This window comes from Exserohilum turcica (genome assembly GCF_000359705.1).
Source record: "Exserohilum turcica Et28A unplaced genomic scaffold SETTUscaffold_16, whole genome shotgun sequence".
Taxonomy (NCBI): Eukaryota; Fungi; Ascomycota; class Dothideomycetes; order Pleosporales; family Pleosporaceae; genus Exserohilum; species Exserohilum turcicum.
Genome location: NW_007359981.1, coordinates 881102 through 907620, shown reverse-complemented (window position 1 = coordinate 907620; position 26519 = coordinate 881102). Strand labels below are relative to the sequence as shown.

The 26519-nt window shown below is 53.9% G+C and overlaps 10 protein-coding genes and 1 non-coding gene across 11 annotated transcripts; 5 read left to right on the top strand and 6 right to left on the bottom strand.

The window, feature by feature from the left end:
* Positions 1–843: 843 nt before the first annotated feature.
* Positions 844–2916, top strand: SETTUDRAFT_27753 (uncharacterized protein; the record flags this gene model as incomplete). Its single annotated transcript, XM_008025880.1, has 4 exons — positions 844–906; positions 978–1856; positions 1950–2558; positions 2617–2916. The coding sequence occupies 4 exons, from the start codon at positions 844–846 to the stop codon at positions 2914–2916; spliced, it is 1851 nt and encodes a 616-aa protein (XP_008024071.1).
* Positions 2917–3914: 998 nt separating this feature from the next.
* Positions 3915–6590, top strand: SETTUDRAFT_160746 (glycoside hydrolase family 2 protein; the record flags this gene model as incomplete). The annotated part of the gene is made up of 1 exon (XM_008026124.1): positions 3915–6590. One exon carries the CDS (start codon positions 3915–3917, stop codon positions 6588–6590), a length of 2676 nt encoding a protein of 891 aa, XP_008024315.1.
* SETTUDRAFT_168660 (uncharacterized protein) lies at positions 6580–8481 on the bottom strand. The gene is made up of 5 exons (XM_008026123.1): positions 8159–8481; positions 7997–8107; positions 7345–7953; positions 6981–7297; positions 6580–6925 (listed from the first exon to the last, which is right to left on the bottom strand). Exons 1-5 carry the CDS (start codon positions 8315–8317, stop codon positions 6727–6729), a joined length of 1395 nt encoding a protein of 464 aa, XP_008024314.1. The 5' UTR covers positions 8318–8481; the 3' UTR covers positions 6580–6726.
* Positions 8482–8731: 250 nt separating this feature from the next.
* SETTUDRAFT_168659 (uncharacterized protein) lies at positions 8732–10924 on the bottom strand. Its single transcript, XM_008026122.1, has one exon. It carries the CDS (start codon positions 10826–10828, stop codon positions 8783–8785), a length of 2046 nt encoding a protein of 681 aa, XP_008024313.1. The 5' UTR covers positions 10829–10924; the 3' UTR covers positions 8732–8782.
* Positions 10925–11196: 272 nt separating this feature from the next.
* Positions 11197–12138, top strand: SETTUDRAFT_168658 (uncharacterized protein). The gene is made up of 2 exons (XM_008026121.1): positions 11197–11398; positions 11503–12138. Exons 1-2 carry the CDS (start codon positions 11360–11362, stop codon positions 12031–12033), a joined length of 570 nt encoding a protein of 189 aa, XP_008024312.1. The 5' UTR covers positions 11197–11359; the 3' UTR covers positions 12034–12138.
* Positions 12139–13265: 1127 nt separating this feature from the next.
* Positions 13266–13751, bottom strand: SETTUDRAFT_168657 (uncharacterized protein). The gene has a single exon (XM_008026120.1). It carries the CDS (start codon positions 13679–13681, stop codon positions 13436–13438), a length of 246 nt encoding a protein of 81 aa, XP_008024311.1. The 5' UTR covers positions 13682–13751; the 3' UTR covers positions 13266–13435.
* Positions 13752–13832: 81 nt separating this feature from the next.
* Positions 13833–15725, bottom strand: SETTUDRAFT_27748 (uncharacterized protein; the record flags this gene model as incomplete). The annotated part of the gene is made up of 3 exons (XM_008025879.1): positions 13833–15410; positions 15459–15551; positions 15603–15725. The coding sequence occupies 3 exons, from the start codon at positions 15723–15725 to the stop codon at positions 13833–13835; spliced, it is 1794 nt and encodes a 597-aa protein (XP_008024070.1).
* Positions 15726–17997: 2272 nt separating this feature from the next.
* SETTUDRAFT_t124 lies at positions 17998–18085 on the bottom strand. The gene has a single exon. It is a non-coding gene; the product is annotated as a tRNA-OTHER (tRNA).
* Positions 18086–18256: 171 nt separating this feature from the next.
* On the top strand, positions 18257–19626 carry SETTUDRAFT_168656 (carbohydrate esterase family 5 protein). Its single transcript, XM_008026119.1, has 2 exons — positions 18257–18980; positions 19037–19626. Exons 1-2 carry the CDS (start codon positions 18467–18469, stop codon positions 19600–19602), a joined length of 1080 nt encoding a protein of 359 aa, XP_008024310.1. The 5' UTR covers positions 18257–18466; the 3' UTR covers positions 19603–19626.
* Positions 19627–19860: 234 nt separating this feature from the next.
* On the bottom strand, positions 19861–22038 carry SETTUDRAFT_176852 (uncharacterized protein). Its single transcript, XM_008026118.1, has 2 exons — positions 21604–22038; positions 19861–21550 (listed from the first exon to the last, which is right to left on the bottom strand). Exons 1-2 carry the CDS (start codon positions 21858–21860, stop codon positions 19996–19998), a joined length of 1812 nt encoding a protein of 603 aa, XP_008024309.1. The 5' UTR covers positions 21861–22038; the 3' UTR covers positions 19861–19995.
* A 1427-nt stretch (positions 22039–23465) lies between these two features.
* SETTUDRAFT_168654 (uncharacterized protein) lies at positions 23466–26124 on the top strand. Its single transcript, XM_008026117.1, has 5 exons — positions 23466–23542; positions 23705–23733; positions 23849–24709; positions 24756–25013; positions 25062–26124. The coding sequence occupies exons 1-5, from the start codon at positions 23473–23475 to the stop codon at positions 25857–25859; spliced, it is 2016 nt and encodes a 671-aa protein (XP_008024308.1). The 5' UTR covers positions 23466–23472; the 3' UTR covers positions 25860–26124.
* The last annotated feature ends 395 nt before the right edge of the window (positions 26125–26519 follow it).

The window sequence follows — 26519 nt, the reverse complement described above, 5'->3', positions numbered from 1 at the left end:
CCCCCCCTACCTACCAACCAATAGGCTACGAGCCTCACCTTCATCTAGTTAAAACCCCTCCTAAATATCGTAGCTAGAAACAACCTACTTAGATACTTGTAGGCCTAAAAACCCTACACGTCTTATATAGCCCTTCAGGCTGAAAAAGGACGTTAAACTAGAATAATAATAATAATAATAATAATACGCACAGATCGCACAGATAGCACACACGGATATCAGGTGTGCCTCTGCACCTCGGACCTACTAAGACACCGAACCAGTCTTCACTGTGGTGTAGTTCTGAAAGCTATAATGTTCGCCGATCACCACTCTTTTCTGAAATAATCCTGCGCTAAGAGCTACCTATCTATGCTAGCATATGTGTAGTTCATTCATCTTGTAACCTATCCATCTCTATGTCCTATGCTCATACCCTAATATTTGGCGTTATTTTTTGGTACGTATACCTGCGAAATACTAGCAAAATACATGACTAGATCTTCCCGTACACAACAAGGCTGTTCAACCCACCCTTGAACTCCATAACACACTAGGCTTCTTCTTATGTGGCCTAATTAGCTACATACTTTCTGCTTTAACAGACAAGGGTTTCGGAACTAGCCTCCCGTCCCCACGTTCTAACCACTTCTAGAAACACTAAAAACTACCCAAATGGTCGGAATTAGAGCGTGGCCAACATGGGCAATTGCTGTGGGGCTCGTCTCTAGCCATGCTATCAGAAGGGCTCCCGATACTCATGTTCTGCATGAGGAACGCAGCCAGCATTCCCGTTTGAGCTTGAGAGGGAGATTACATCAAGATACTCCACTTTTGATTAAGATATCTCTCCGACAATCCAACATGGACCAGGCGGAATCGTGGCTCAATGACATTGCTTCTCCTGAATCTCCAAATTTTGGCAAGGTCAGTTTTGAGTCATAACAAATCATGAAGCTTAGCGACGAGCATAGTTGCTGATGCCTCAAAATCTATAGTTCTGGACTCGGGAGCAAGTGACCGAAGCATTCAGGCCCCCTCAAGATGCAGTGGACGCCGTGCTTGACTGGCTGCATTCTTCCGGGATTCATCGCGATAATGTGACCCATTCCAACAACAAGCAGTGGCTTGTCTTTCCTTCCACGTCTCAGCAGGCTGAAGACCTGTTTCATACCAATTATTATGAGTATCATGATTTGAAGGGCAGAACCTTGGCGGGCAACGAAGGCTACCATTTGCCCCGAGATATTGCTAACATTGTCGACTTTGTGAAGCCTGGAGTAGTCACTGTTCCTCTCCGAAGTCCAAAAGGTCGCGACGGATCACACAGCGCACACCAGCGCCGAGCAAAGGCTGGTCCATCGCAGAATCGACCCATTAAAGAAGCGGACCCACTAAGAGAATCTAAAGTTCAAGCATCCGGGTCTAACTGCACTCATGAAACCACAGCTCAATGTATGGCCCAACTCTTGAATATGCCACTTCTTGACGGAGCAGCCGGGTCCAACTCTCCAAGTTCCTTTGGAACGTACCAGTTCGGCCAGTACTACGAACAGGCCGATCTAGATTTGTATTGGAATGAATTCTTCCCGTCGCGTATCCCGAAAGGGTACGGACCAAACTTCGTGTCTATCGACGGTGGTCTGCGTTATGAACAGCTCTTGAACTGGGCTGCCCCGATTGGTGGGACTGAGGCTGCTCTGGACCTTCAGGTTGCAATGCCACTCTATTATCCGGGGAATGTGACCAACATCCAAGTCGATGATGAGTATTATGCTCAAGACAGGGACCCAGCATTGCTAACGCCATTACTCGACGCAATCGATGGGAGTTACTGCACGTCGTGTGCTGATGGGATTTGCGGACCTTTCGACCCTGTAAGTAGATTGAGGTTTACCAAAGACGAGTAAGAGCTTGGAAAATCTAGGCCGCTGCAATACTGAGATCTGACAAATTCATGTAATGTTTAGGTTCTCGATCCCACATACCCGGACACAACACCTGTAGCAACGGGTGATGAACCCGGATCCCCAGGCAACAACTATAACGGCACATATCAGTGCGGGACCTGGACACCACCCGCAGTCATTTCCAGTTCCTACTACTCGGCCATTGGAGAGCCAAATGAACATGCTAAGAACCATTCGACGAGGCAATGTGCTGAGATCCTCAAACTCGGTCTACAAGGTATTACGTTCATGTTTGCTTCTGGTGACAGGGGGGTTGGTTATGGAGATACGTGTGATTCATTCTTTTATTCTTACCCTAACGGGTGTCCCTGGATTTTGATTGCAGGAGGAACAATGATTGGGGCTGGTAAAACAGAGAATGACACTGAAGTCGTATGGCAAACTGGCGCTGCTGGAAATCAGCCTTGGACGGGTTCATGGGCCTCCGGCTCGGGCTTTTCCCTGTTCTTCGACCGTCCGGATTATCAGAAAACTGTGGTTGATGAATACCTACAGAACCACGATCCAGGTTATACGTATTGGGAAGGAACAAATTACAACCATACGAAGCCTGGGTATTACAACCGTGCAGGCCGCGCATATCCCGACTTGGCAGCTAACGCTGGTCCGGTAGGTTGATTTTCGCTCATCTCTCAATTCGTATGGCCACCCACTCACACTAGCATAGATTCCCGAATGGGTAGGACGGCAACGGAAGCAGGATGGAGGAACAAGTGTTTCTGTGCAAGCCATCGGCGTGATGCTCGCACGCATCGTTGACGAACGTAAGAAGATTGGAAAGGGACCTATAGGTGTTCCCCATCATGTCCTTTACAACAACCCCCAGGTGTTTCGAGATGTTGTCAGCGGTAACAACCCCGGCTGCGGAACTAATGGTTTTCCCGCGACGAAGGGATGGGACCTACCTACGGGTCTTGGAGTTCCAGACTACGAGAAGCTCCTTGCGCTCTATTTATCTTTGCCATAGAAGAGAAGTAGTTTTGCCAAGCCTACATGCCCTAGATGTCTTGACTTAGTCAATACAAAAATACAGTTACCGATCGTCAATCGCTAAATAGACTTATTAGCAATTCGTCTCACCCATACCGAGTTTTTCTACTCACTCTTGATATGATTCACTTACATTCTTCTGAATAAGCAAGACGGCTGTAAACTTGGGGAAAGAGAGACAAGGGCAACAACGACAGCTCGGAAAGCAGTTCACACTGAAGACGAAAACGCTCCATCCTATGCAAAGCTGGGTGGGAACTCTTGATGAAATAGTCGATGCTCAGCATCCTTCGCAGAAATTTGAGGATGATTTTAAGGACTTTTCAACGAAAACACCTTTAGTGTTTGTCAAATATGGTCGTGTTATCATACGCCAGCATCAGCATATATACCAACAAACAAAGATTCGCTGGACATAATAGATGCAGAAGAAGTATGGAAAGAACTAGCTCTATTTACAATCGATCTTACTTCAATCTTGGCGTATGGGTTTACTACAAAGATATCTTCAGTACATAACGCTCAGATGCACACAACATGATCGATGCTGTCTATCATCTAATTCGCAATGAAACTCCAGATACACCGAGTCAGCGCAAACTGTCAATTTCAAGCTTCTACTATCCTCCTGTTTTGTACCTGTTTTGTTTTATGCTCCAATACACTCAGCGAGGCTACGGTGCCCCGGAAGTTCAGCAGACAGTGCCCGCCAACTGATATGCACCGGTTCGCTACGACCATTTCGCATCGCTCATTACTTCTCCAGATGCACCAGGTATAAATCCTCACGTAATCTCTGAACTGAATTCATGATTATCACACTTTGCTACACGATCAAGGGCCAATCACGGTCCAACAAGCACCACCGTACCCCGCACACGCTGCCCCGAAACCGCGGGTCAAAAGCAACCGAACATCCAACCTTCCAAGCCAAATTCATCATTCCCTCCATGCCTACAAACAGCCCTAGCGACGATGAAAACGGCATCGCATACTTCTGTACCACTCACCACCGGCTGGACACTCAAACAAGGCGACCGCAGCTCGACGCACCCCTGGTTCCCAGCACACGACGCCCCCACCGAAGTATACCGGGATCTACTCAAGAACGGGGTAATCGCCGACCCATTCCAGGACCTCAACGAGCTTTCCGTCCGCTGGGTCGGCGACGAAACATGGACTTACCGCACAAGCTTCGGCACGCCGGGGGAGTACACTGCGTCAGGCAATGATGTAGCTACCCAGCTCCGGTTTTCAGGTCTGGATACCTTTGCGTCTGTGTATCTGAATGGGAACTTGGTGCTAGAGTCATCTACTATGTTTGTTGAGCACCGCGTTGATGTCACGGGGAAACTGAACGAGGATGAACAACATGACAACGCCAATAGTCTGGAAATCGTGTTCCACTCAGCGAGGAAAAAGGGACTAGAGTTGGTTAAAGAGCAGCAGACCCAGCACCGCTACATAGTGCACCAAACGGAAATCTCGCGCGGTCCAGTCCGCAAGGCGCAGTACCACTGGGGGTGGGACTGGGGCCCGATCCTAATGACATGCGGCCCGTGGAAACCCATCTCGATTGAAACATGGAGCTGTCGGCTCGCGGATCTGCACGTCGAGTATGTGCTTTCGCGCGACTTGAAGAGCGCGGGTATCAAAATTACTGTGCAGTGGGAAGGCTCAGTGGACAAAGTGACTTTCAGCTTGACGCGGAAAGAAAGGGTGGGAGTCAAGAAGACCGTGACTGTGGCTGTGAGCAACAACCCCGGAGAGCGACATGGCTCGGTGCAAGCTGAGATATCCATGGAGGCCATTGCACTCTGGTGGCCGCGAGGCTACGGGGCCCAGAACCTATACATTGTACAAGCGGAAGCTTACGCTCCGTCCGACGGTTCATCTGCTTCTCCTGTTCCGCTGCATTGTATATCTCAGCACGTTGGATTCCGGCGTGCGGAACTCATCCAGGAGCCAGATAGCCACGGCACATCGTTCTACTTCCGCATCAACGACACCGATATCTTCTGCGGCGGCGCATGCTGGATCCCCGCAGACTCGCTCCTCACGCGGCTCACGCCCGCCGATTACCATGCGTGGATGCAGCTCGCCGCCGCGGGCAACCAGACGATGCTTCGTGTCTGGGGCGGCGGCATCTACGAAGCCGACGAATTCTACGATGCAACCGACGAGCTCGGCATCCTGGTATGGCAGGACTTCATGTTTGCGTGTGCCAACTATCCGGCTCACGCCGAGTATCTCGCGAGTGTGGAAGCCGAAGCTCGACAGAACGTACGGCGCCTGAGGAACCACGCGAGCATCGTGTTGTGGGCGGGCAACAACGAAGACTACCAGATTGTTGAACGCTACGGCCTCGAGTATGACGCTGCCAACAAAGACGCGGACTCGTGGCTCCGCACAAACTTCCCCGCGAGATACATCTACGAGCACCTCTTACCCAACATCGTCGCTCAGGAATCCCCCGGCGTAGCGTACCACCCCAGCTCCCCCTTTGGCAACGGCACATCGACGGTGCTCAAAGTCGACCCTACAATCGGCGACATCCACCAGTGGAACGTCTGGCACGGCGCCATGTCGCCGTACCAGGAGCTGCCCTCTCTGGGCGGCCGCTTCGTCTCGGAATTCGGCATGGAAGCCTATCCACACGTCAGCACGCTCGAGGGCTGTATCACCGCGTCTGAGTCGCTGTATCCAGGCTCCATGGCCATGGACTTCCGCAACAAGGCGATTGGCCACGGGCGCCGGCTTGCCAGCTATGTGGCGGAGAACTTCCGGGTGCGTGAGGATGTACGCGGGTTCGCGCACCTCACGCATGTCATGCAGGCGGATGCCATGGCGTGGGCTTATGGGTCATGGCGTCGTGACTGGGGGACCCGTGGTGCCCGCAAATGTGGAGGTGTGCTGGTGTGGCAGTTGAATGATTGCTGGCCGACCATGTCGTGGGCTGTGGTCGACTACGAGCGGGTGCCCAAGCCGGCGTTTTACGCTATCAAGAGAGCCATGCAGTCTGTTGCTGTGGGCGTGCGCCGGAGCATTCATAGCTGGACGATGCGCCCGGCGGATGAGCTGTGGCAGCGCGATACGGGCCATATTGATATGCGCAAGGTGTGGCGGGATGTTGAGTTCGATGTGTGGATTGCTAACAGTACGCTTGAGGAGATGGAGGGATCTGTTGATATCAGTTACATATCAATTAAAACGGGGGTGAAAGTAGGCCAGGAGCCGCGGCGTAGTGTACGCATCGCTGCTAACGGCACCACAGAGGTGCTCAAGAATCACGCTGTAGATGCAGACTGGTCACAACCATCCGACGAGCCGTTTGATGTTGCAAAAGCAGATCCCTTTGTCATCCAAGTGGCGCTCCACGTAGCTGGCCGATGCATTGCGAAAGACATCTCCTGGCCAGAACCCATCAAATACCTCTCTTTTGTAGAGCGAGGGGTCAAAGTGGAGTACTCGGAAGACATGGGCACCGCTTTCGTTTCTGCTGCAAAGCCAGTAAAGGGGTTTGTGTTTGGCGAGAGAAAAGGTGTGCGGTTGAGTGACAACGGCTTCGATGTCATGCCAGGCGAGACGCACAAGGTGCACGTAGATGGCTGTGCAGCCGATGAGCTGGAATGGAGATATATCGACATGTAGATTCGCGAGAAGAACAAAATAAAAAACTAACCCCAAATCCAAATTCCCACATGGATATGAGGATCCACGCTTCAGCGGAGATCAGCCCACCATGCGAAGTGTGACAAAGATACATACCCAGCCTCGCCCACAGACACTATATTCCCCAAAAGTTCTCCCCAGAGTCGCTATCGTTCTCGCTGGGTTCTAGGATTTTGTCACTAATCTTCCAGAATACAGTCGGTCCGGCAGGTCCATGAATGTCGAAATCTTTGTCAAACCACGTCCCCACGACCCCGCGAGGACTGCGCAGTCCGCCGATTTGAACACCATCACTGCGCCATCGCTCCTCTCCACTGTGCCATGTCAGCCATGCTCAAATCAGCAGCTCGTTTTATATAATAAACCTACCCGTGGAACACTGAAATGGTCTTCCAGCGTATGTCTCCATTAGCTGTCATGCGCACGGTACCGCGGATACCAGAGTTTGCGTTGGGATCCCATTGGGCGTCAACGGATTTTGATTTTCCCCTAAAGTGTACGATAGGCATGGATGGGTCTTCAAAGGGGCCTGGCGCTGTGACATCGGTGACTTGAAGATTCATGAGGATGTGACGAGTGGCTTCTTCAGTGATAAGTGGCGCTCTTGGCTCGTCGGCAGGCATCCTCCTCGCCTCGCTATCAAAGTTGTAATGATAGAGGTCAGTGTAGTCCAGAAAGCAAACAATCTACACCCGTTAGTGGATATTACACTGCTACATGGTAAATAACATACGCGGGACCAGATCCCTTGGACTCTGTACGGATCCTTCATATCGAGCGGGAGGTCTGGTTGTTTCAAGAGCGCCATGTAATCCGGCATAGCTTGGCCCGCATCAACCGGCACATCTGGGATGACTCCATCTAGGGGGTGAAACCACGGGGGGCGAAGGGGGTTGGGTACGTTATGCGCGCCAAAAAACGAGTTGTGTCCAACGACAATCATGATACTCTCGACCATTTCCCAGTCGACTCGCATACTGCCGTCCTTGCGAAAGGGGCCCCATTCATTCTGGTCAGTGTAGTTTCGCAGGTCGTATACGCGCGACCTAGCATACGGGTGTGTAGCGAGATCCTTTGTTCCAGCGCCTGATGGAGGAAAGCCAAAGAAGCTGTGCAGTTTTGCGCTCAGCTGACGGCCTTCTTCATCATCAGCTGGTCTCTGCTTAGCCGTTCCAGCACGCTCGAAAAGCGACGAGCGGCACATGAAAGCATCGTGGTTTTGTGAGATGTTTAGGAAGAGGTCTGTGATCAGTGTCTTGTTGCGGCTAGTGCCGAGGTCATCAAGCGACATGGTGCCGAGAAGATTGTCAACTGTCGATGCGATGTAGTTGAACTCATCCCGCTGCGAGCGTTAGACACGCCAGTCTAGAGAGTCAGGCTCATACCTTGAGGTCATTATCGGCGGAAAGAAGCATCTTCTGGCATTTTACTGTCCGCTGCAAGGCTTCAACCCACTCGGGCTCCGGATCTGTCGGTCGTCTGCGGCGAGGATCATCCTAACACATTGTCAGAATTCTGAGCTGAATAGAAGAATCAATGCCACATACGAAATGCTTGAGGTAGACAGTCTTGTATATTCGCGTGTTCTCTCGTATGAAATCACCGAAGCCCTTGGACGCCTGTGCACAAGCCGCCAGGTCTTCGGGGTTGATCTCTTCAAGGATCTGGACGAGAACGTCGTAGCACAAGTCGAGTAGCTCGGGCATACCTGCAAGTACTAAGATTAGATGTTGAGGACAACCTGAGCGTGACGATGGAGATGGTGATGAACGTAAATCAAGGGTCCGATAGTGACAATGTGGGGTACGGAGATAAGAGCTTATTGCCGAAAGGTCAGAGCAGAGAAGCGTTCGTAGACACGGTCAAGACGTGATGCTCTACTCAGGCGTATTTGGTCTCAGCAAGGCTGCTTTTCTTGGTGTAACATTAGGAAGAACTGTGTGTGGTACAAAACCGGCAATCGACAACAAAGCCGCTAGTGCAGCAATTAATCAGCAATGCTCATTAGCGTGCCAAACTCGAACAGTTCATTACTCTATCAAAGCATAGCACGAGCCGGGATCTCACGGAAAACATTGTCTGGAATTCACAAGCTCGGTTCAACTTCCATGCAACAGGGTTGCGAAGATAAACATTAATATTGCGCTGGGGGTATCAAGCTATAGAAAAAACTACCATTCCAACCGGTCATCACACGTCAGACGGACGTCGTACCGGTCGTCGCCCTTCCACACATCGCCACCGTTGTTGGTGCTGGCTACGATGCGCCTGAGGTCACTGATCATGCCACCAGGACCAGATGCGAAGACGTCGGTTCCTCCTCGTACTGTGCCTGCAACAAAGTCGCGGACAATGGCATCGAGATCGGGCCGAGCCTGGACATGGTTCAGGCCTAGTTCTGATTTGGACACGCCGTGAACAGACAGTGCGGAAGAGGCGTCCTGGGAAGAGTTGGAGCTCGAGGCAGGGTTAATCTCCTTGCTGCAGTCGGTTCCGCCAGCCTTCTCCGAAGCAGCTGGTGGCGGGACATTGGCTTCCTCTGCGGCGCGCGTAACGTAGATGTGCATGCTAGTGCGCAGGTTCCGGCATTTACGCTTCAAGATGGCGAGTTCTGGTGCGACCCAGTCAATGTCGCTTCGTCGACGGATGGCCCATACAAGAGACATGTGGCGGTCGGGGTGTTGGGGTCGAGAGGCGAGGTCGAGGAGAACGGGAAGGACGTATGCAATACCAGTTCCACCAGCAATGCCGATGATGTTGGCGTCAGAAGCGAGGCTGTTCATTGTGCGCTCGCCGTATGGGCCAGTCATGACGACAGAAAGACGGGCATCAGCCATCAGGCCTTCATGCGACTGTTGGTGATCCTTGACATGGGCAATGCGCTTCATGGCCAGCTCGGCAATCTTCTTGGTCTCGCCCTTCCTTGCGCGGAACACGTACGAATGTCTCTGGCTGTCAGCGCCAAAAACCGGGAGACTAACGGGGGTGAAGGGGTGAGATTGCCAGATGCTGCTGTCTGGGAAAGTGAGATAGAAGTGCTGGCCGACAGCCCAGGCATCCTGGGGATGATCGTAGTCCAGGCGCACAACGTCGCCATTGACATCGTCCTTGAAGAGCGATACGTTTGCGGAAGCTGAGCGGAATCCCATGTGGCCCGAGGGCAAGAAGTTGTAGTGCAGGAGCGTCGTCCTGGCGAATCGGATGCCGCGGTCGATGAACCAAACAATGAGGCCAGGCAAAAGGAAGACCTTGAGCTGGTGCCAGTGGCCCCAGCACGCGCCAATGTATACCATGGCCAGGACGTAGTGGGCCTTGCGGAAGAACTCGTAGCCGGTGAGGCGGATGCCCCATGGGGTCGAGAGGGCGACGAGCAGCGTCAACAGGATCATAGCGACGACGCCCCAGATCATGTATTCCTGGACGATCCAGTTCTTGGCGACATAGGGCTGGGGCTGGTACAGGCGAATCTCAATCACGCACCAGCCAATGGTGTGGAGGGCAGACTGCAGGAAGATGATGTATCCCAGCCATCGGTGGAGGAAGTTGAAGCTCTGGTATGGCAAGCCGGTGACAAGCGACAGGATGGACTCGCGGGTCGCAAGCATAACGGACAGAGGAGTGAGGGCATAGGCAAAGACGCCGACGCGGTCGGACCAAGGGCCCAGCGTGCTGCGTGTCTGGGTGGCGCCGGGAGGGTTGGTGACGCCGGGGAACTTTTTGGCGGGAGTAATCCACTTCTTGTAGACCATGCCGACAAAGGAGAAGACGATGAGGTAGCCGGTGAGGACGAGGAGGGTCAGGACCTGGGTGCGCGTGACGCGGCCGAAGATGATCCTGGCGGCGTCTGGCTGGAGATATCGGCGAGCGTACGAGGGAACGGCTCGTTGGAGTCGTTCCAAGGCGCTCCGTCTTCGTGGCACTCCTTCTCCTGCTTCTGCCGGCAGCGATACGCCCGAGGGTTGGGAGCGCGCAAAGTGGCGTCCGACGGCCCATAGCACCAAGATGCCCCCAATGGCGGCCCACAGGATGCCGCTGTAGAGCATGGAGAGTTCATGGTTGCGGTAGACAAGATCGAGGTAGCGGCAGTCGTCCGGGACGCTGGTGCAAGGAATCACACGGTCGACATAGCCCCAGTAGTGCTTGACAGCCTTCGCCTCGCTCATGTTCTGGATATGGCGTGGGGCCAGCATGTTGGCGGCCATGATGTTGGCGGCCATGGCTGCGGGGGCGCTGTGCAGAGAAGATGGCAGACAAGCGGCAGGGCGATGATGGCTGGACTCCCCATGGTCGCAAAGTCGCTACATCTATATAACGGCGGCGGGGCGGAGGCGGGCGGTGGTGAGCATGTTTCGACGGCGATTCGAGGGCGGAAGCCAAGCTTCTAGATGAAGCCCGACGAGTTTAGACCCGCCTCACGGCATGGGTGGTGGTCTAGTGCGAGGCCGTTTGAGCAAATAACCCCACCCTTTTTCGGGCGACGGCCGACATGCGTCAAACGCAAGACGGGATCAGACGGCGACCCTGGACACTGCGTGGGCGGGTGTAGGAAGATGCGTGGGCCCTAAGTATGAATATCCGCTGGCGGGCCGTCTTTACTTACAGTGGCGTTGAGACTGCTATCTTCTGGACTCCCTTTGCTCTCGCCGTCGGCGCCGTCTCTACCAGTATTAATTATATTCCGGCCATAGGATTATCGCTACCACTGGCTTCTACATTCACGCGCAGCATTCACGATGAATTCCCACTCCATGTCCGGTATGGGCGGGAACACGACCTGCGTCACAGAGGTACGGAATTCCACCTTGAAAAGCTGGATGAAAAGTCCAAACAAAACATCAGAGAAATAAAGAGGAAGAAGGAGTCAATGAATGAGAGTTCTAACAATCCCCAGATGCTGTGGAACTGGCGCGTCAAAGACGCCTGTTTCCTCTCGTCGTCGTGGCACATCTCCAACAACGGCATGATGGCCGCCAGCTGCATCGGCGCAGCTCTCCTCGTCGTGTGTCTCGAATTTCTACGCCGCGTGAGCCACGAATACGATGCCTTTCTGCTACGCCAGTTCCAGCGCCAACTCCACGCCCAACAAGCCGCTCTCGCCGCCGCGGCGCCCGCAAACTGCTGCGACGGGCCGTCCACCACGCTCGGTCTCCAGCAACACGCCACCTTCCGGGCCACTGCTCTACAGCAGCTCGCGCGGTCTCTTATCCACGGTGTTACGCTCGGCCTCGCCTACATCGTCATGTTGCTCGTCATGCATTTCAACGGCTACATCTTCATCTCCATCATCCTGGGCGCCACTCTCGGCAAGTTCCTGTGCGACGGGCTCGTCGTCCGCATCCCGTACAGCACCACCGCGCCAGACGACAAGGAAGAGCGCCGTGCATCTATCGGGGCAGCCGGGCCAACCGGTTGTTGTGCGTAGAAATTATGTATATCGTGTGCCGAGAAATGAAGAGAGAGAGTCAGTGATTGAGATACTCTACACCTATATGACGATAGCTATGGATAGCGAATGAGAATAATTTTTCTCCCCCTTGTGCTCTGAAAACCTACTTCTTCACATACACAAATATGCCTGCAACATTGTAACCGTCATCTTCACACACACACACACACACACACACACACACACACACACACACACAAACACATGGGAACCCTGACTTGTGAGAAGAAGAAAAAATAAGCGCCAAGAGATACTATCCATATCACCTTACTTCCATACCACCTACCCACCCACCCATCCGTATTATTATCCCCCCAGCCTTATTCGCCCACCCCCCCCCATTCCCCATTCTTCCCACACACACACTGCTATCTCCGCTCAAACCTGCTCTCTTGGCAATACCCACCCATGCACATGCACAAGGACCCAGTCACGATACCCGGTAGCGGAGTCCACCGAGGGAGGGGGGGATCCTCCGACCCCACCACCAAGTTAAGTAAGTACTTAGCGCTGTTGGGAAACACTCTCACTCTCACACGGGACGGGACGGGTCAATGGCCTCTTTTTTGCGCTGGTTGTGGCAACGTTGCCAAGACGCGCGTCTTCTTCCGATCTCGAGTACGGGTTCGTGTGGCGGGGTGGTGGGGGAGTTGGGGTTGTGCATCGAGATGGGGGGATGGAGGGGGATGGGAAGAATGGTGCGCATACACACGCATAGTAACGTTGATGTAGACGTAGATAGATGTATAGAAAAATTTCTCGCCATGAAATGGTGCTGTGTCTCGCATCGAGTGTGAGTACCATCTTTCTTTTCCCTCTCTACACTTGCGAAGCCAAGCAGCAGTGGCTGTCGTGGCGGCGGAAGCAGTGATAGTAGCATGAATTACCATGAGCAAGTAATGAGTCGCGTGGGCATCTTGGAAATCCCAAACAAAACATGCTCTCCAATTTACTAGCAGGCAATAGCGGTCCGTCAGTCCCCGCATCCTGGCGTCTGGGTTCAGGAACCACACGCCATGCTTACTGTCACTGCAGCTATACCACTGCCATTATCACTGCTACGTACCACGTGCAGATGTAAAGGACGATGAATCTCACGGTTCAGTTTGGCCACCACGGCGGAAACTCGGTGCTTAATTCTTTAATTTATTCGCTTCCGTCCTTCTTTTGTAATTGATGACTGATGCAAGAGAAAAAAAAACTCCCCCGTCTAGTATGCTAGGTGCTAAGTACGAATTCGTCGCAGGTCCGTGGGCTCCGCTGCCCAAAAACAGATATCCTTCCGCCTCCCGCGGCAATGGTGCAAAACTGCCGATAACAGATGTGTACGTATGCGTAGGTGTACATAGATGTCCCACTTGTGTGCTTGGGGTTCTACTCAACAGAATATAATGGAGACGGGTTTCGCTGGGGGAGAGGAAGAGCAGGGAAAGCGGCGATGACGAGGTGGAAGAGCAAATGAAAAGGCAATGGCGCATCTGTTAAATGATGGAGACAATATCGCTGGCTTGGTAGAGGGGGGTAAGGTATCTCCGGGCCATGGCTGACCGGCCCACTGGCTAGCAGTTCCCACACACTGCTGATATCGCAGAGCGCAGTGCAGTGCAGTGCCAGGCGCAGACATGGCCGTGGCCCATGTGGGCTTGAAATTCGCAGTTCACAACCTCGTAACTCATAGCAAACCCAATACAAACAGAGAAAAAGAATGATGCTGAAAAAAAAATTAGAAAGGGTATCATAACGCACACCAAAAGTAACCAGAAAACACTACACTCCTACGCATACACAGCCCACAGCTTGAGGGCGCGCCCACACAGCTTCCGTAGCGCCTGCGTATCTCTATTCAAGCGCGCCGAACTGGGCAACGCATTAATCTTTGCAACGCACGTCTCGATCTGCGTGCGGTAGTTTCCCGCGTCCATGGGCCCCAGCATGGCTTCTTCGCCGCGGGCGCAGTCCAGCAGCTGCGTCAGGCAGTCGGTGGCCTGGCGGCGGTGCACGCCCACGACGACGTTGTTCTTGACCAGGTCGGCGATTTCCGTGTCAAAGTACATGTTGTCGGTTGCGATGTAGTCGAGGACGGCTGTGCGGGCGGGGCTGCAGGATGGCGCTGGAGTAGTGGAACTCTGGTGTTGCGCGCTTTTCACCTTCTCGGCTGCGGCGGCCAGAAGCTGTGCGAAGTTGCTGCTCGCAGGTGGAAAGCTTGTTTTTTGCTCCTCGCTGGCTTTCTCCGCCGTCGCGGCAACGAGCTTGGAGAAGCCGCTTCCCGCTGGTGCGGATGCGGCGCCTAGGGTCGAAAAGCCTTCAGTGGGCAAGCCCTGTTCAGGAGGTCCGTTATTGAGGGGTGGAATGTTTGAAGAGGCCTCGTTGGCGTACACTGGTGCGTTGACACGAACTGGCTTGCGTGCAAAGGGGTCGGGGAATGGCGTGGGATTGGCAAGGGCTTTGCTGATGGTCTCAATACCTTGGAGCATGTCGATGATTTGGCAAGGCAGATTGGGCTGGCCCTTCAGATACGTGTACATTGCCTCGAGGCGCTGCACTGGCCAGACGCTCTTTAGCTTTTCGGCGCCAATCTCCTCGAGGGGAATCTCTCTGTCGCACTCCAGAAGCAAGCCGTGGACGGGAAGGAGGATTTGGTGGGTTAGATCTCGTACGACAATAGCCGCCTTTGCCATGTTGTTAGTATGTAGAGCTTCCTCCAGCATGTCGATGCCCAGGTCAAGGTGAGGGCCATACAGGGCCAGACGCTCTAGGCGATCAATGTAGATGGCGCGGTAGTGATCAAGGAGTACCTGCGTCTTGAACCGCGCGACCTCTTCCTCAGCAGCCAAGCGCTGCTGCTCCTCTGCCTGTTGGCGCATTTCAGCTTTTTGTGCCTCCCACTGTTCAAGGATGTTGTTGGTGGCCACTTGCCGGTAGTACTCATCGATGACAGGATCCACGGGGTTGTGGCCCGAAGGCAGCAGTGGAGCCTGCATGCGCTCGGGACCAAGAATTTCCATTAGACGCTCGTGGGAATACTGGCGGCTCTCTTCAAAAGTTTGGTTCTCGTAGAAGGATATGTCGTGAGCGAGTTTCGGAGACGAAGGCGACGAACCGTATATTTCTGCAAGGATCCGGTCGAGGCCAGCCTGCTCCTCTCGAACACGACGTGGAGCTTTGAGAGCCCTCTGCGCTCGGTGCTTGGCGATGCGCTTCTCTGTGAATGTCATGAGTTGTTTTTCCCGTTGCAAAGCTGCACGCTTGGCCAGCGCGAGCCTGTATTCTGACTCTGCTGCAGCGGCCCGTTTAGCACTCCGCTCATCGGCGGACTGGAGACGATCTCTGATGATGCGCCCCGTGCGAGTAGTCTGATAGGACTCAGTCAGTGGAAATGTAGATATGGGAAGGCAACAAACCTTGGCCGCAGACAGAGAGCAGTTCTGTGTTTGCTTGTGGGAGACTTGGACATCGTCTGGCTCTGAGACATGTGGTGTATTGCGTTCGACTGCCTGCATAAATGTCAACGACATGTTTCACGATAATGAAGGAATACTACACACCTGCACATTATCACTGACCTCGACCTTGGCAAGGCCGTCTCCAGGCTGTGGTCGCACTGTGTTTTTGATAATGCCAGCCAGGTAAACCGCTTTGTTGCGGAGCATCTCGCGAATTCCACCCATGATGAGTAACAATTTAAGGGAAATGTTTGATTGTAATAAATGCGGAATCAGGGGATATGTTGGTAGGAAGGAATGAGGAACAAAGAGTGGGAACGGCGCGCACTGGTGGATATCTCGAAAGTGGATTGAGAAAGTTAGTAAATAGTTGCCAATCAATCAGTTTGCTTTGACACGGGGATGGCGCTGGTTAAGGTGTTGATTGGGGTTGTGGGAAGGTGCTGGGAAGTGGGAGGAAAAGGCTTATATCGACCGAAAAGCGGAGTCCTTTCACTGTGCGTTGAAAATTGCGTTGTACCACAGTGAATGCGTACGTCCTAGCGTTGATGAAGTGAATGCGATGAAGAGGGAAGATTATGACCAAACGCTTGGCAGATGGGCATGTAGAGTGAAGAGTGCAAGATGGGAGCAAGCCACACAAACGATTGGTCCATTGAGTATAAGTCCAGTTGGTGAGAGTGGAACATTATGGCCATATAAAGAGCCTTCACTATGGCATGTCCTCTTTGTGGTGGATCCCGGTGTACGATGGCGGGTGTAGTCAGGTCTCAGACACGTGCACAGTGTGTTAGTGTGCGCACGATGTTGATTGTGTGTAGATCCAAGTGAAGTGCTGATGACATGAGGAGCAACGTGACGAGGCGAAGATGAGCTGAAAGTAGACGTGTTTTGAACCATTACTGTCCTTCAACCCACAGTGGAACTGATATCTGGCCGTATCCTGAATGTAGAGTGAGCAGCAAGTATCGAAGCAAGACATATCAAGAAGGGTACGTATAAACCGAGTTCCACAAACCTGACAAGCTGTAAACGTCACGTGCGCATGCAGAGTCGGTCGTCCATAGCCACACACTGTAACTGGGACGGCTTTGGAGAAGCTCAGGAGCCATGCAACGCCCGAAATAACCTCCCTGGTCACTATTGTTGAGCCGCATAGACCATGGCACGTGACACAGTCCAGCTAAAAGCACTGCAAGGCTGAAGCCAAACCGACACGATTCCAGCCCACTTGGACAGCGATCCCATAGCAGAAAGGCCCTCAGCTCGTAGGGATGTCTTCCTACAATCGACCGTCATCCCCAGGGGCCATGCATGCCGCGTGACGACGCCACGCAGCAGACGGAGACGGTTGGCAGATGCAAAGGGCGCCAAGACGGCAATGCAATGGGGAAGAAAAAATAAAGGCGAGTGAGGGAGCCAGAACAATGTGCCATCAGGCCGCCAGCTGGTCTGGACCGCCGTCCAACAGACAAGCCGTCTAGCCATGCACAGGCACAGGTACCTCAGATTCCCATGGACATGGGCGATCCCAGGCCTCCAGCGTTCTCTTCGTGTTCGTATATCGTGCTGCGGCACGGCGCGACTGCACGTCCTGGTCAGCTTCCTTGGGGCATAAGTAGTGGAGGTGTGGAAGTGAGGTGTAAGTACGACGAGGATGGCAGCATCCATATGGCGCAGAAAAGGGTCCCCGCCTATGCATGTCGCATCGCCGAAGCCGCTGTGACACGCTCACAAGCCCATTTGCGACGTGTGGCCCCTTTTCCAGAGCATGAAAGGAAGGATATGAGGGAGTGAACGCGCAAGCCCCAAGACGACGGCGGTGCCATGGCGGGCGGCTAGTGTGGCTGTTTGTGGCGCGCGCGCTTGGCCCCCGTGCCGCAGACCCGTGTTGGCGCCACTCGCCGTCGCTTGTCAGACCCCAAAGCGGCTTAGCGCCATGCGGGCTTCCAAAGAGCGGGCCTTGATATCATGGAACAGTGACAGCGACAATGGCAATGCAAAGGCGAATAATTGTTCGACACACACGGCCGCCATGGGACGAGGGCGAATCGACGCATGGCTTTCTGGGGAGGCATGGCGAGGGGCGAAGAGAAAGGGCTCCCCTCTCAAGCAAACAAACCGGAAATGGGGAAAAAGCGCAAAACCAAAATAAAAAAACAGGAAATCAGGGAAAAAACGAATACCTTTATTATTATTATTATTGTAGTTTAACGTCCTTTCTCAGCCCAAAGGGCTATATAAGACGTGCAGGCTTAAGGCCTGCAAGTAACTACGTAGGCTAGAATTTAATCTAGGTACAAAGTGAGTAGGTACAATGTAGGGGGTTATCTAAATGAAGGTGAGGCTCGTAGCCTAGTAGTTTTTTAGTGAGTAACTCTCTCAGATCTTTCACTTTAAATGAGTCTTCCTCTCAAGTTTTAACGAGTAACTCTCTCAGTCGAATAGGTAGTTTAATGAGTAACTCTCTCATGTGGGTGGACCATAAATATGGTTGTGAGGGGAGAAGGATTCGAACCTTCGATCTTTGCTGACGTGAGACAGCAGAAAATTTTCCAGGCGCTCCACCACTGCGCCATCCCCCCAACGAATACCTTTAGCTCGAGTGTAAATCAAGAACTGCGCCTCTAGCCCCCAACCCCCCACCGACCGGCCAGCATGATGTAGTCATGGTTTAAAAAAGCGCACGGCTCGCTTCGTCATTCATTCACTCATTCACTCGTTCACTTACCCACAGTCATTCCTTCAACTCCGTCACCGTAATACCATTGGCGCTGCCCCTACTCCTACTCTTACCCTGCATCCCTCTACCGCCGCTCGAGTTTGGTACTGGCCCTGCATCCGCCTCTGTTTCGTACACATCCTACACACGCCGCTCTGTTCCTTTTTGGTAGTGCGGCTGCACGCAGGACTCTAGTGTCGCTCGTCCGTTTCTTCTGTGCCTTAGTCGGGAACCGCGCTTAATCATGAGGCTTGATCTTCGCTGCATCGTCGCCCTCAGCGCCGCCGCCAGCCTCGCCCTCGCCCAGGACCGCTGCGATGCCCCCCACCCCAGGGTCTACTGCAACACGACCGAGATCCTCGCCTTCCACTCGGACAACTGCAAACCCTTCCACGTCTTTGTCGTCCGCGGCTCCGACGAACCCTACCCGGGTCGCCTGGGAAACCTGACCAAGGAGGTGTGCTCTGCCATTGGCGGCTCCGACAAGTGCGGCTACGAGGACGTCGAGTACCCGGCAAAGAGCTCGGCCTGGGGAAAAGATGCGTGGTGCAACTCTGCCACAAAGGGCGCCAAGAACGGCCAGGACCAGATGCGCGCCTACAACAAAAAGTGCCCCAAGAGCAAGCTCATCGTCCTGGGCTTCTCGCAGGGCGGCTCCGTAGCCCAGGACATGCTGGGCGGAGGCGGAGGACCCACGTTTGAATGCGAGCAGGCCGATAACCCGCCTCTAGACAGCACCTCGGCCCCAGGTTCCAACGGTAAACACCAACGCTTTCTTGCTTTTCCCGCGCCGTGCTAACATATCGCTCAAAAGTCGTTGCGGCAGTCACTTTCGGCGCCGTCTCGCGCTCACGTGACCAGAACTTCACCGTGGGACGCGGCAAGGACTACGACGGCACGCGCGCACGCACATCCGCGCAGCTCAAGGCGCTCAGCCGGTACAGCGATGTGCTCCTCGACTACTGCCACTACGGCGATCCCATCTGCGCCGTGGGCTCCGAGCCCCAGGACGTCAACGAGCACCTCAACTACTTCCTGCAGCACAACAGCGAAGTCACCAAGTGGGTGGCCGCCATGGCAAAAGCAAACTCCGACGGCGATGTGAGTGCCCGACCCACCAAGCCCGTCGCCGCCGTCGTGTCCCCCTCGCCGGTGTCGGACGCCTCGTCGTCTTCTTCCGCATCGCCGACTTCCAGCGTCGCCGCCAGACCGGCAAAGGCGAGCTCCTCCGGCGAGGCCCCGACCCCCATTCCAGACGCAAGCGTGACTGACGGTAGCGCGGCCGCGCAACAGACTGGCGCTACGGGCGCTGCAGGTTCGCTGACGGTGGCCATGGGCCATTTGACTGCCATGGCAGTAGCCGTCGCCTTCTTTCTGTAGACTCTAGCATACACCACCACCGCCATCACCACCTACACTTTCCATCCCGCCATTTTTTGCATTACCAGCAGCAGCAACGACCAAACCTGGATATTTTTGGAACACAGAGAAGAGGCGTTTGCACCCAGGGACCTCAAACACAAGAAGGAGACACACATACATACATCAAACAACATCTGGAGCCATGGCGTAAACTGATTGGAACTTCTTTTTTTTCTTGTACAATATCGATACACCAACGGGAAATTCTTTTTTTTTAAGGTAATAATTTACATTGTTTGCACGACTTGCATGCGTATGGGTATGGGTATGGATGAGTAGGGTATAGTATGGTATGGCTACTTAATCATTTATTCGTCTTTAGAATAACAAGAGTGAGAAGGCGCTCCTGTTCTACAACAGACCCACGGTCCTCTGCTTCATCTTCCTGACATCGACGTTTTCCCACAGGGCGGTGCTGAAGAGCGTGATGCAGTAGACGCACATGGCGGTGATGAGCATGTAGCGCTGCGTCTGGCCGTAACTGAGGTCGATGGCGTCGCGCGTGGGGCTGCCGACCGGGAAGCTGGCTTGTACCTGCATGTCGCCGTAGATGTTTGCAAAGTCCTTCTGGGACTCTGCAGGCAGGTTCTCGCGCAGTTTGACGGGGAACACGCCCGTCCAGATGGCGCCGGCAATGGTCGAGCCAATGGCACTGCCAATCGAAATGATCATCGACTCGACGGCAAGCAGCGCGGGGAAGTCTTGCTGCTTGGATACGGCCATGAGCGTCGTCTGCTCCGACGTGACCATGACGCCGCCGCCAAAGGCAATGAAAATCATGCACATGACAATGTAGCCCACGTCCTGGTCGGGCTGCCGGAACTTGATCATGAGGCCCACGCCCAGCATCGTCAGCGGCACGCCCATGAACAGCGAGTACACCTTGAGTTTTCCGTAGTGGCGCAGCGCCAGGCCGTAGACAATGCAAATGAAGCAGCTGCCCATGGTGTAGATGTTGGCAATCCACGTGGCGTGCACGGCTGGCTGGTTGAAGAGCACCACGAGCAGCGAGTAAAAGTACGAGTCCCAGCAGTACCAGCCCGTGTAGAAGGAGCCGGCCATCGTGTATGTGAAGATGACGGTGCGGTTCATGAGCAGCGGCCACGGGATAAAGGTAACAGGGGCAAAGTACTTTTCCCACAGCCCAAACGCAACGACCAGCAGCACGCCGAAGATGATGAAGCAGATGATCAATGGCGACTTCCACTCGTTGGCTTGGTACGAGTAGATGTTAAACGCAAGCAGGAAGAGGGAAAGCCCCGCGGCGAGGATCAAAAGACCGACGGCGTCAAACTCGCGGAGGTAGTAGTAGACGGTTTGCCCAAAGGTGCCGTGGCTGGGACGGGGGGCAATCAAACCTTGGCGGCGTGCCTTGGCCTCGTAGACGACGAAGAGAATGACGAGGGGGGAAATGACAATGGGCGCGAGCATGGCGAAAATGCCAAAGGCCCAGCGCCAGCCAATGCCTCCGTCAGACATGATGCCTTTGATGCCGTAGCCGTAGATCCACGTGGTGATGAGCCAGGGGGACGCGGCGTAGGAGATAAAGAGGGCTCTGTTCTTGAGCTTGGACGTGTCGGCAATGAAGACGGTGATGAAGAAGTCGATACTGTTGTAGCCGACGTAGAAGAATGTCTGCGCAGCACAGTAGGCCTTGACGTTGTTGCAGCTCGCCATGAGGATTAGGCCGACCACGTAGATGGCGACGCCCAGCGAGAGCCCGAACGGCCGACCCCAGATGTTGAGGATCTTGGCGTACGGCAGCTTCCAGATGCCGCCGACAATGGAGGAAATGACCGTGGTCAGGGCAGTCAGCGAGTGTTTGTTGAAGCTGCTCGTGACATAGGGCGAGAGGGTGCTCGAGGTGCTGGATGCGTAGGCAGTGAAGAACTGGATGAACCACATGCTGGGGCCGTGTTAGCGCAGTCGAGCTGATACAACATAGAGGCTTTGACGTACAAGATGTATGCCAGGATCAAGTCCCTCTTCTTCCATATGAGTGAGGCCGCTTGAACGGCCTGCACGCCATGCTCGGCGGTGGTGTCGACTTTGTTCAGCTCTTCGTCGGTGTTTTGGCTGAGGGAAGATTCCCTCGGACTGCCCGTCTTCTCGTCAGAGCGGTTCGTGTCCATGCCAGTGTGACCCTGAGTAGCAGCAGCGTCGGCATTGTCAGAAATCATGGCACTGCTGGTGAGTCCCTTGAAGGTGAAACCCATGTTGACGAGCGCTGGCGCAGATCTACACCAAGAGCTGGGGTGGGCAGGGGGAGCAAGAGCGAGGAGATGAAGATGAAGAGATTGATAAGACAAGTAGCCGCGCGAGCTGCAGGTTCATATACAGAGGCGATGATCCACGCGGTCCACCAGGCCTTGCCCGTTGGTCCCGGTAGTTGGCGCCCTGTCTCGTGGTGGGTAGCATGCTTGCACCGCTGTGATTTTGGCCCAGATCATGTACAAGAAGAGAGATAGCAGCAAGGCGGGCATGCGTAGTCCCCGGCTAGGGGCATGCAAGGGAGGCTTAACGATGCTGTTTGCAGTTGGTCGTCCGGGATTAAGCTCACTGAAGCTCGGCCCAGCCATGCTGCAAAATCTTATCTCGATAATCAGCCGGCTCAAGCGGGATATGTGTGGCCAATCACACGCCCGCCGCCGGTTATCAGATGAAAATTTTCCATCTAATCATTATCTGATGGAAACCAGCAACACGAACTCGGCTGCCCACGCCAATAATCCACTCGCTGCACGCGGTATATTCTGTCCACTGCCCATTTCTGGCCCCCTGCACTACACAGTTGGTACCGCGGTGGCGGGACTTGGAGACGGGAGCCAAGGTGGCTGGGTGCAGGTGATAGTGAATATCGCGCAGTTGAGAAGCCATGATCCCACCACTATGTCCATGTCCAACACTCTGAATCTGATGTTAGGCCACCCATCACCATCTCGTGTCGAAACAGGCATGTCACTGTCAGTTTCGAAACTGCCATGTGTTCGGCCTGCTGTCGCCCTGACTAAGTGTGCCACCGGGATCGGACATGGGGAGCAGCCCTGACACCTGACGCCAGCTCATGCACCCCACGGGAAAGCTTACGTGTATGCGTACCGAGTGGGAGAATGGGCTGAGTATTGGCATGCAGGGCTCCGACGTTCGCTTGCGGGGCATTGCCTTGACGTAAATGACATGATCAACACCAGACAATGTGCACTACGCAGTGGGTATCTCTGATGTCAGTGCCGGGCATATGAACTTGCGATGACATGTGAGCTGTATCTACACACGTGCGGGATTGTCAGTCTCATCCTTGCAGGTACGGTAATATGCGCGAGAGGTGTTTCTAGACTGATTTCATGCCACTCGATGTTGGGCGTTGCTCCAACCCTTCCAAAGCCACGTATTCGCTGTTGGATAGTTGGCCATACCATTCCTTCATTTCGTGAGAGAAGAGCAAGATGAGGGAGTTTGATATAGAAGCCATTTGACAGGCGAGCTGATTGTTGAACAAACTGGAATGAGATAATGTCAAGAGAAAAGAATCCATGCTCTATCTGAGACGATGTCAACTCCTGCCACAGATAATCTTGCCTGGACATTCAGCGGTGGTTGGCACACTGTCTCTGGTCAATTCAATCAACGAACAATTCAAATCAGACAAGGCGTCTTTGGCTGCAGGCCGAGTCGTCACGTGACAGTGGCTGTGGCTGTGGCGCTCACCCAAGCCACCAAGATGACGCTAGCCAGGCCAATCCCGGGCGCGTTCCGAAGTAGCTTCGGAGAGCGTCTTCTTTCTCCCAACCTCATCCTTTGTGCAGCATCCCCGAGCCCGTGCAACACATGGACGTCGAAAGAAGGTCCTCGTCCCCCCGGCGCAAGAAGGTCCGCCAGAAATACGCGCCCAAAGCCTGTAAGTCGCGCCGCTGCCAAATGCGACCTTTTCGTCGGCGCCGCTGGAGCTTCACATGCACCATTCCGATGGTTCCGCACCCGCCCATGACACGGCGAGCCCATCACAACAACAACACCATGGGCGCGCTCATGAGGCCCGCTGGCTAACCAATTCGCGCAGGTGTGCTGTGCAGGCGCTCCAAGCTCAAGGTACGTGTTGCTGCTCTCCTGGCCCGCTGTGGCCTGACGACCGCTTCGGCTCCATTTCCGACGGCCTGGCCACTCACGCGATACCGCCTGCAATCCCTCTCTGACTGCCGTGCAGTGCTCGGGAGAAAACCCATGCCAGCGATGCGTCGACAACGGCAAGCGATGCTTCTTTTCCGAGGACCAGACGGCTGCCGAGGCCCTGCAGCATCTCAGTCGCCCGACACCCGCCCTCCATGCCCATGGCTCGAGCACCAGTGCCAACGGCAGCACTTCGTCGCGCAGGAACCTATTGCCACACCAGGACACTACCGCGCGTAGGGAGAGCGATGCCAGCGCGCGCGGCATGACCATGGAGGCGCGCATGGCCCGCGTCGAGGCCATGATGGAGGCTCTGATGCGCGATCGCGGCTTGACCATGACGCCCATGGGCAGTGTAGAGCGTGACGACGGCGCCAGTGACGGCTTTCGAGGCGATGCCGCGTTCCCCATTCCACCCTTGGACCCCATCAACCCAGCCCTCGCCTTCATGGGACAGCCGGCGCTCTTCTCCCAAGAGCTCGCCAACTCGGCACATGCTACAATGTCCGGTCCCGAATCCGCTCTTACCGCTGAGCCGCCTCACCTTGTGCAGCTGGGCAACCGCACCATGGCCTTTCCTAGTCCGCCTAAATATCAGCAGTATCTGCTGTCCTTCTTCACTGACATACATTTGTCTCATCCCTGTGTAGACGAAGCGGATTTCCGCACTCGCAGCGAACACATGCTGGCCAATTCTGTCATACAGCCGAGTGAACGCCATTTCCTTGCCCTGAATTACCTCATATTTGCCTGCTGTGATGTGCAGCTGAATGTATCGCCCACGAATACTCATAAGCCTGGGTGGCGGTGGTCTGAACTCGCCGATGAGCTCCTCGACAAGAAGTCGTTACTTGGCGGTAACGGCGACCTGACACTGATACAGTGCATGCTTTTCCAGGTAATCCCAATGTTCATTTCCACGCACTCGGGCGCTGACTAGACAGGCGCTGTACTACACGTTTGTCGACATGCCCGGCCCAGCTTACAGTAGCATTGGAATCGCCGGTCGACTTGTCTTTCAATACTCGCTCCACCAGCAGTCTACTTGGGCCGACATTACCACCCAACAAGCATACGAGCGCATCTGCGTGTTCTGGAACGTCTTCGTAACAGACCGCTTCATCTCTTTGGCCTGTGGGAGACCGTATAGCATCCATGAAGCTGACATTCAGGTCGAGTTGCCTGCCGAGCTGTTCAACAGGGTGAGTTGACTCCAGTGTGGCCGTTCCATCCAGTCCTAACTCTACTAGACAATGCTTCCCCTACAGCTTGACCTCGAACATGATCCAAGAGTCTTCATCAACCAATACCTGCATTACATGATACTTTGGGCACGGTACACCGGCTACTCCATGGATGGACGAGGCTCCGATGGCCATGCGCAAGAGGCCCTCGATACGCAAATCACGCAGTTTCTTGACCACGACCTTTCGGGTCTGCGCGTTCCCTATACACAACCGGACTCTGGCATCGAGCCGCCAATCAAAACCTTTCTTTTACAGAAAAAGACCGACTTGGTCCTCTGGGGCTTCCGCTCGGCCATAGCCTCACTCCAGTACAACGAAAGCCATGCGGCTCACTTTGGCCATTTGGCGATAAGTACGGTCGACCGAATGTCTGCTTTTGCGCAAGACGTGCGGTGTCCCTTTAGCCTGCGACATCCCATGATCACGTCGTTGTCCAACGCTCTCCTGGTCCTCTGTTCACTCTTGGGACGCGACAGTTCTCCGAAGAATCAAGCTTGCATCGACTCTTTTCGCCATGCCGTAAATCTGCTCAACGATCTTGCATATAGTCAGCCATATGCAAAGCATGTCCTGGACGATTTCCAAGCAATTATGTCCGTGATTGAAGGCGTCATCCAAGGCAAAGACGTTCCCGCAGACGTTGCAGACTTGATCCCATACAAGTCCCAGTGTCCTAGTATCCGTTTGCCGCAGGTGTCTTCGTCAGCCAGCCAGCCTGTCAGTGTCAAAAAGGCGTCTGCGAAAAGCAACGGTCATGCTTCTTATACGAACGAGGTCCGTCATGGTGTTTTGTGGCTCTGACAAATTGGAAGTCTGGTATTGGTCACAGCAAAAGTGTGTTTAGTGGGTAGAAAGGGCGTTTTGCGACAAAGAACTCGGATCTGATTTGACCTTTTGTACGACAATCTCGCATAGATACCCATACTTGGTATAAGCCAAAGGCGTTTGGAGATGTAATGTTAATACTACGACGTTTGTGTACACGACTTTGGGATACTATTGCAGTTGGTTGGATACAAAGTGGGTAGTGCTCGACACACCAGACTGATGCGGTTAACCGGCCCAACTATCTAGACTGTATGCATAGTGCCTTTTATTGCGTACGCTACTGCATTGACACATAGAATTCGTTTATAGAAGATTGAGTAGATTATAAAGGTCCTCCCGATTAACGCATATACCCATCCAACCCTTTTTTCACTAAAACATCCACGCATCTACGCTGTATAAACAACGTGTCTCATCGTATCTCGAAACAATATTTTTGCCCTTGAATCAAACCCGATGTTCTAAGTCTACACGAAATCAAGGAAGGAATCACGGTTAGCTGCATCTGCATTCAGTCATGATAGCAGTTGGACAACTTACTGGATTGGCTTGGTCATGTATGACATCGTGGAGATAGTCTAATGGCACTGTAGGCTCTGATACACCGACGTGTTGGGGAGAGTCGCTATTCCT

Bases quoted from the DNA above. Each gene is read 5' to 3' on its own strand.
- SETTUDRAFT_168660 (XM_008026123.1), bottom strand. From the start codon at position 8,317: ATGCCCGAGCTACTCGACTTGTGCTACGACGTTCTCGTCCAGATCCTT. The intron at 8,108-8,158 runs GTATGTGGCATT...ACAATGTGTTAG, and splicing joins CTGTCTACCTCAAGCATTTC to GATGATCCTCGCCGCAGACG. The intron at 6,926-6,980 runs GTAGGTTTATTA...GACATGGCACAG, and splicing joins ACCATTTCAGTGTTCCACGG to TGGAGAGGAGCGATGGCGCA.
- SETTUDRAFT_168659 (XM_008026122.1), bottom strand. From the start codon at position 10,828: ATGGCCGCCAACATCATGGCCGCCAACATGCTGGCCCCACGCCATATC.
- SETTUDRAFT_168658 (XM_008026121.1), top strand. From the start codon at position 11,360: ATGTCCGGTATGGGCGGGAACACGACCTGCGTCACAGAG. The intron at 11,399-11,502 runs GTACGGAATTCC...AACAATCCCCAG, and splicing joins ACACGACCTGCGTCACAGAG to ATGCTGTGGAACTGGCGCGT.
- SETTUDRAFT_168657 (XM_008026120.1), bottom strand. From the start codon at position 13,681: ATGTCTGCGCCTGGCACTGCACTGCACTGCGCTCTGCGATATCAGCAG.
- SETTUDRAFT_168656 (XM_008026119.1), top strand. From the start codon at position 18,467: ATGAGGCTTGATCTTCGCTGCATCGTCGCCCTCAGCGCCGCCGCCAGC. The intron at 18,981-19,036 runs GTAAACACCAAC...ATCGCTCAAAAG, and splicing joins CTCGGCCCCAGGTTCCAACG to TCGTTGCGGCAGTCACTTTC.
- SETTUDRAFT_176852 (XM_008026118.1), bottom strand. From the start codon at position 21,860: ATGGGTTTCACCTTCAAGGGACTCACCAGCAGTGCCATGATTTCTGAC. The intron at 21,551-21,603 runs GTACGTCAAAGC...ACACGGCCCCAG, and splicing joins TTGATCCTGGCATACATCTT to CATGTGGTTCATCCAGTTCT.
- SETTUDRAFT_168654 (XM_008026117.1), top strand. From the start codon at position 23,473: ATGGACGTCGAAAGAAGGTCCTCGTCCCCCCGGCGCAAGAAGGTCCGC. The intron at 23,734-23,848 runs GTACGTGTTGCT...ACTGCCGTGCAG, and splicing joins GCAGGCGCTCCAAGCTCAAG to TGCTCGGGAGAAAACCCATG. The intron at 25,014-25,061 runs GTGAGTTGACTC...TAACTCTACTAG, and splicing joins CTGCCGAGCTGTTCAACAGG to ACAATGCTTCCCCTACAGCT.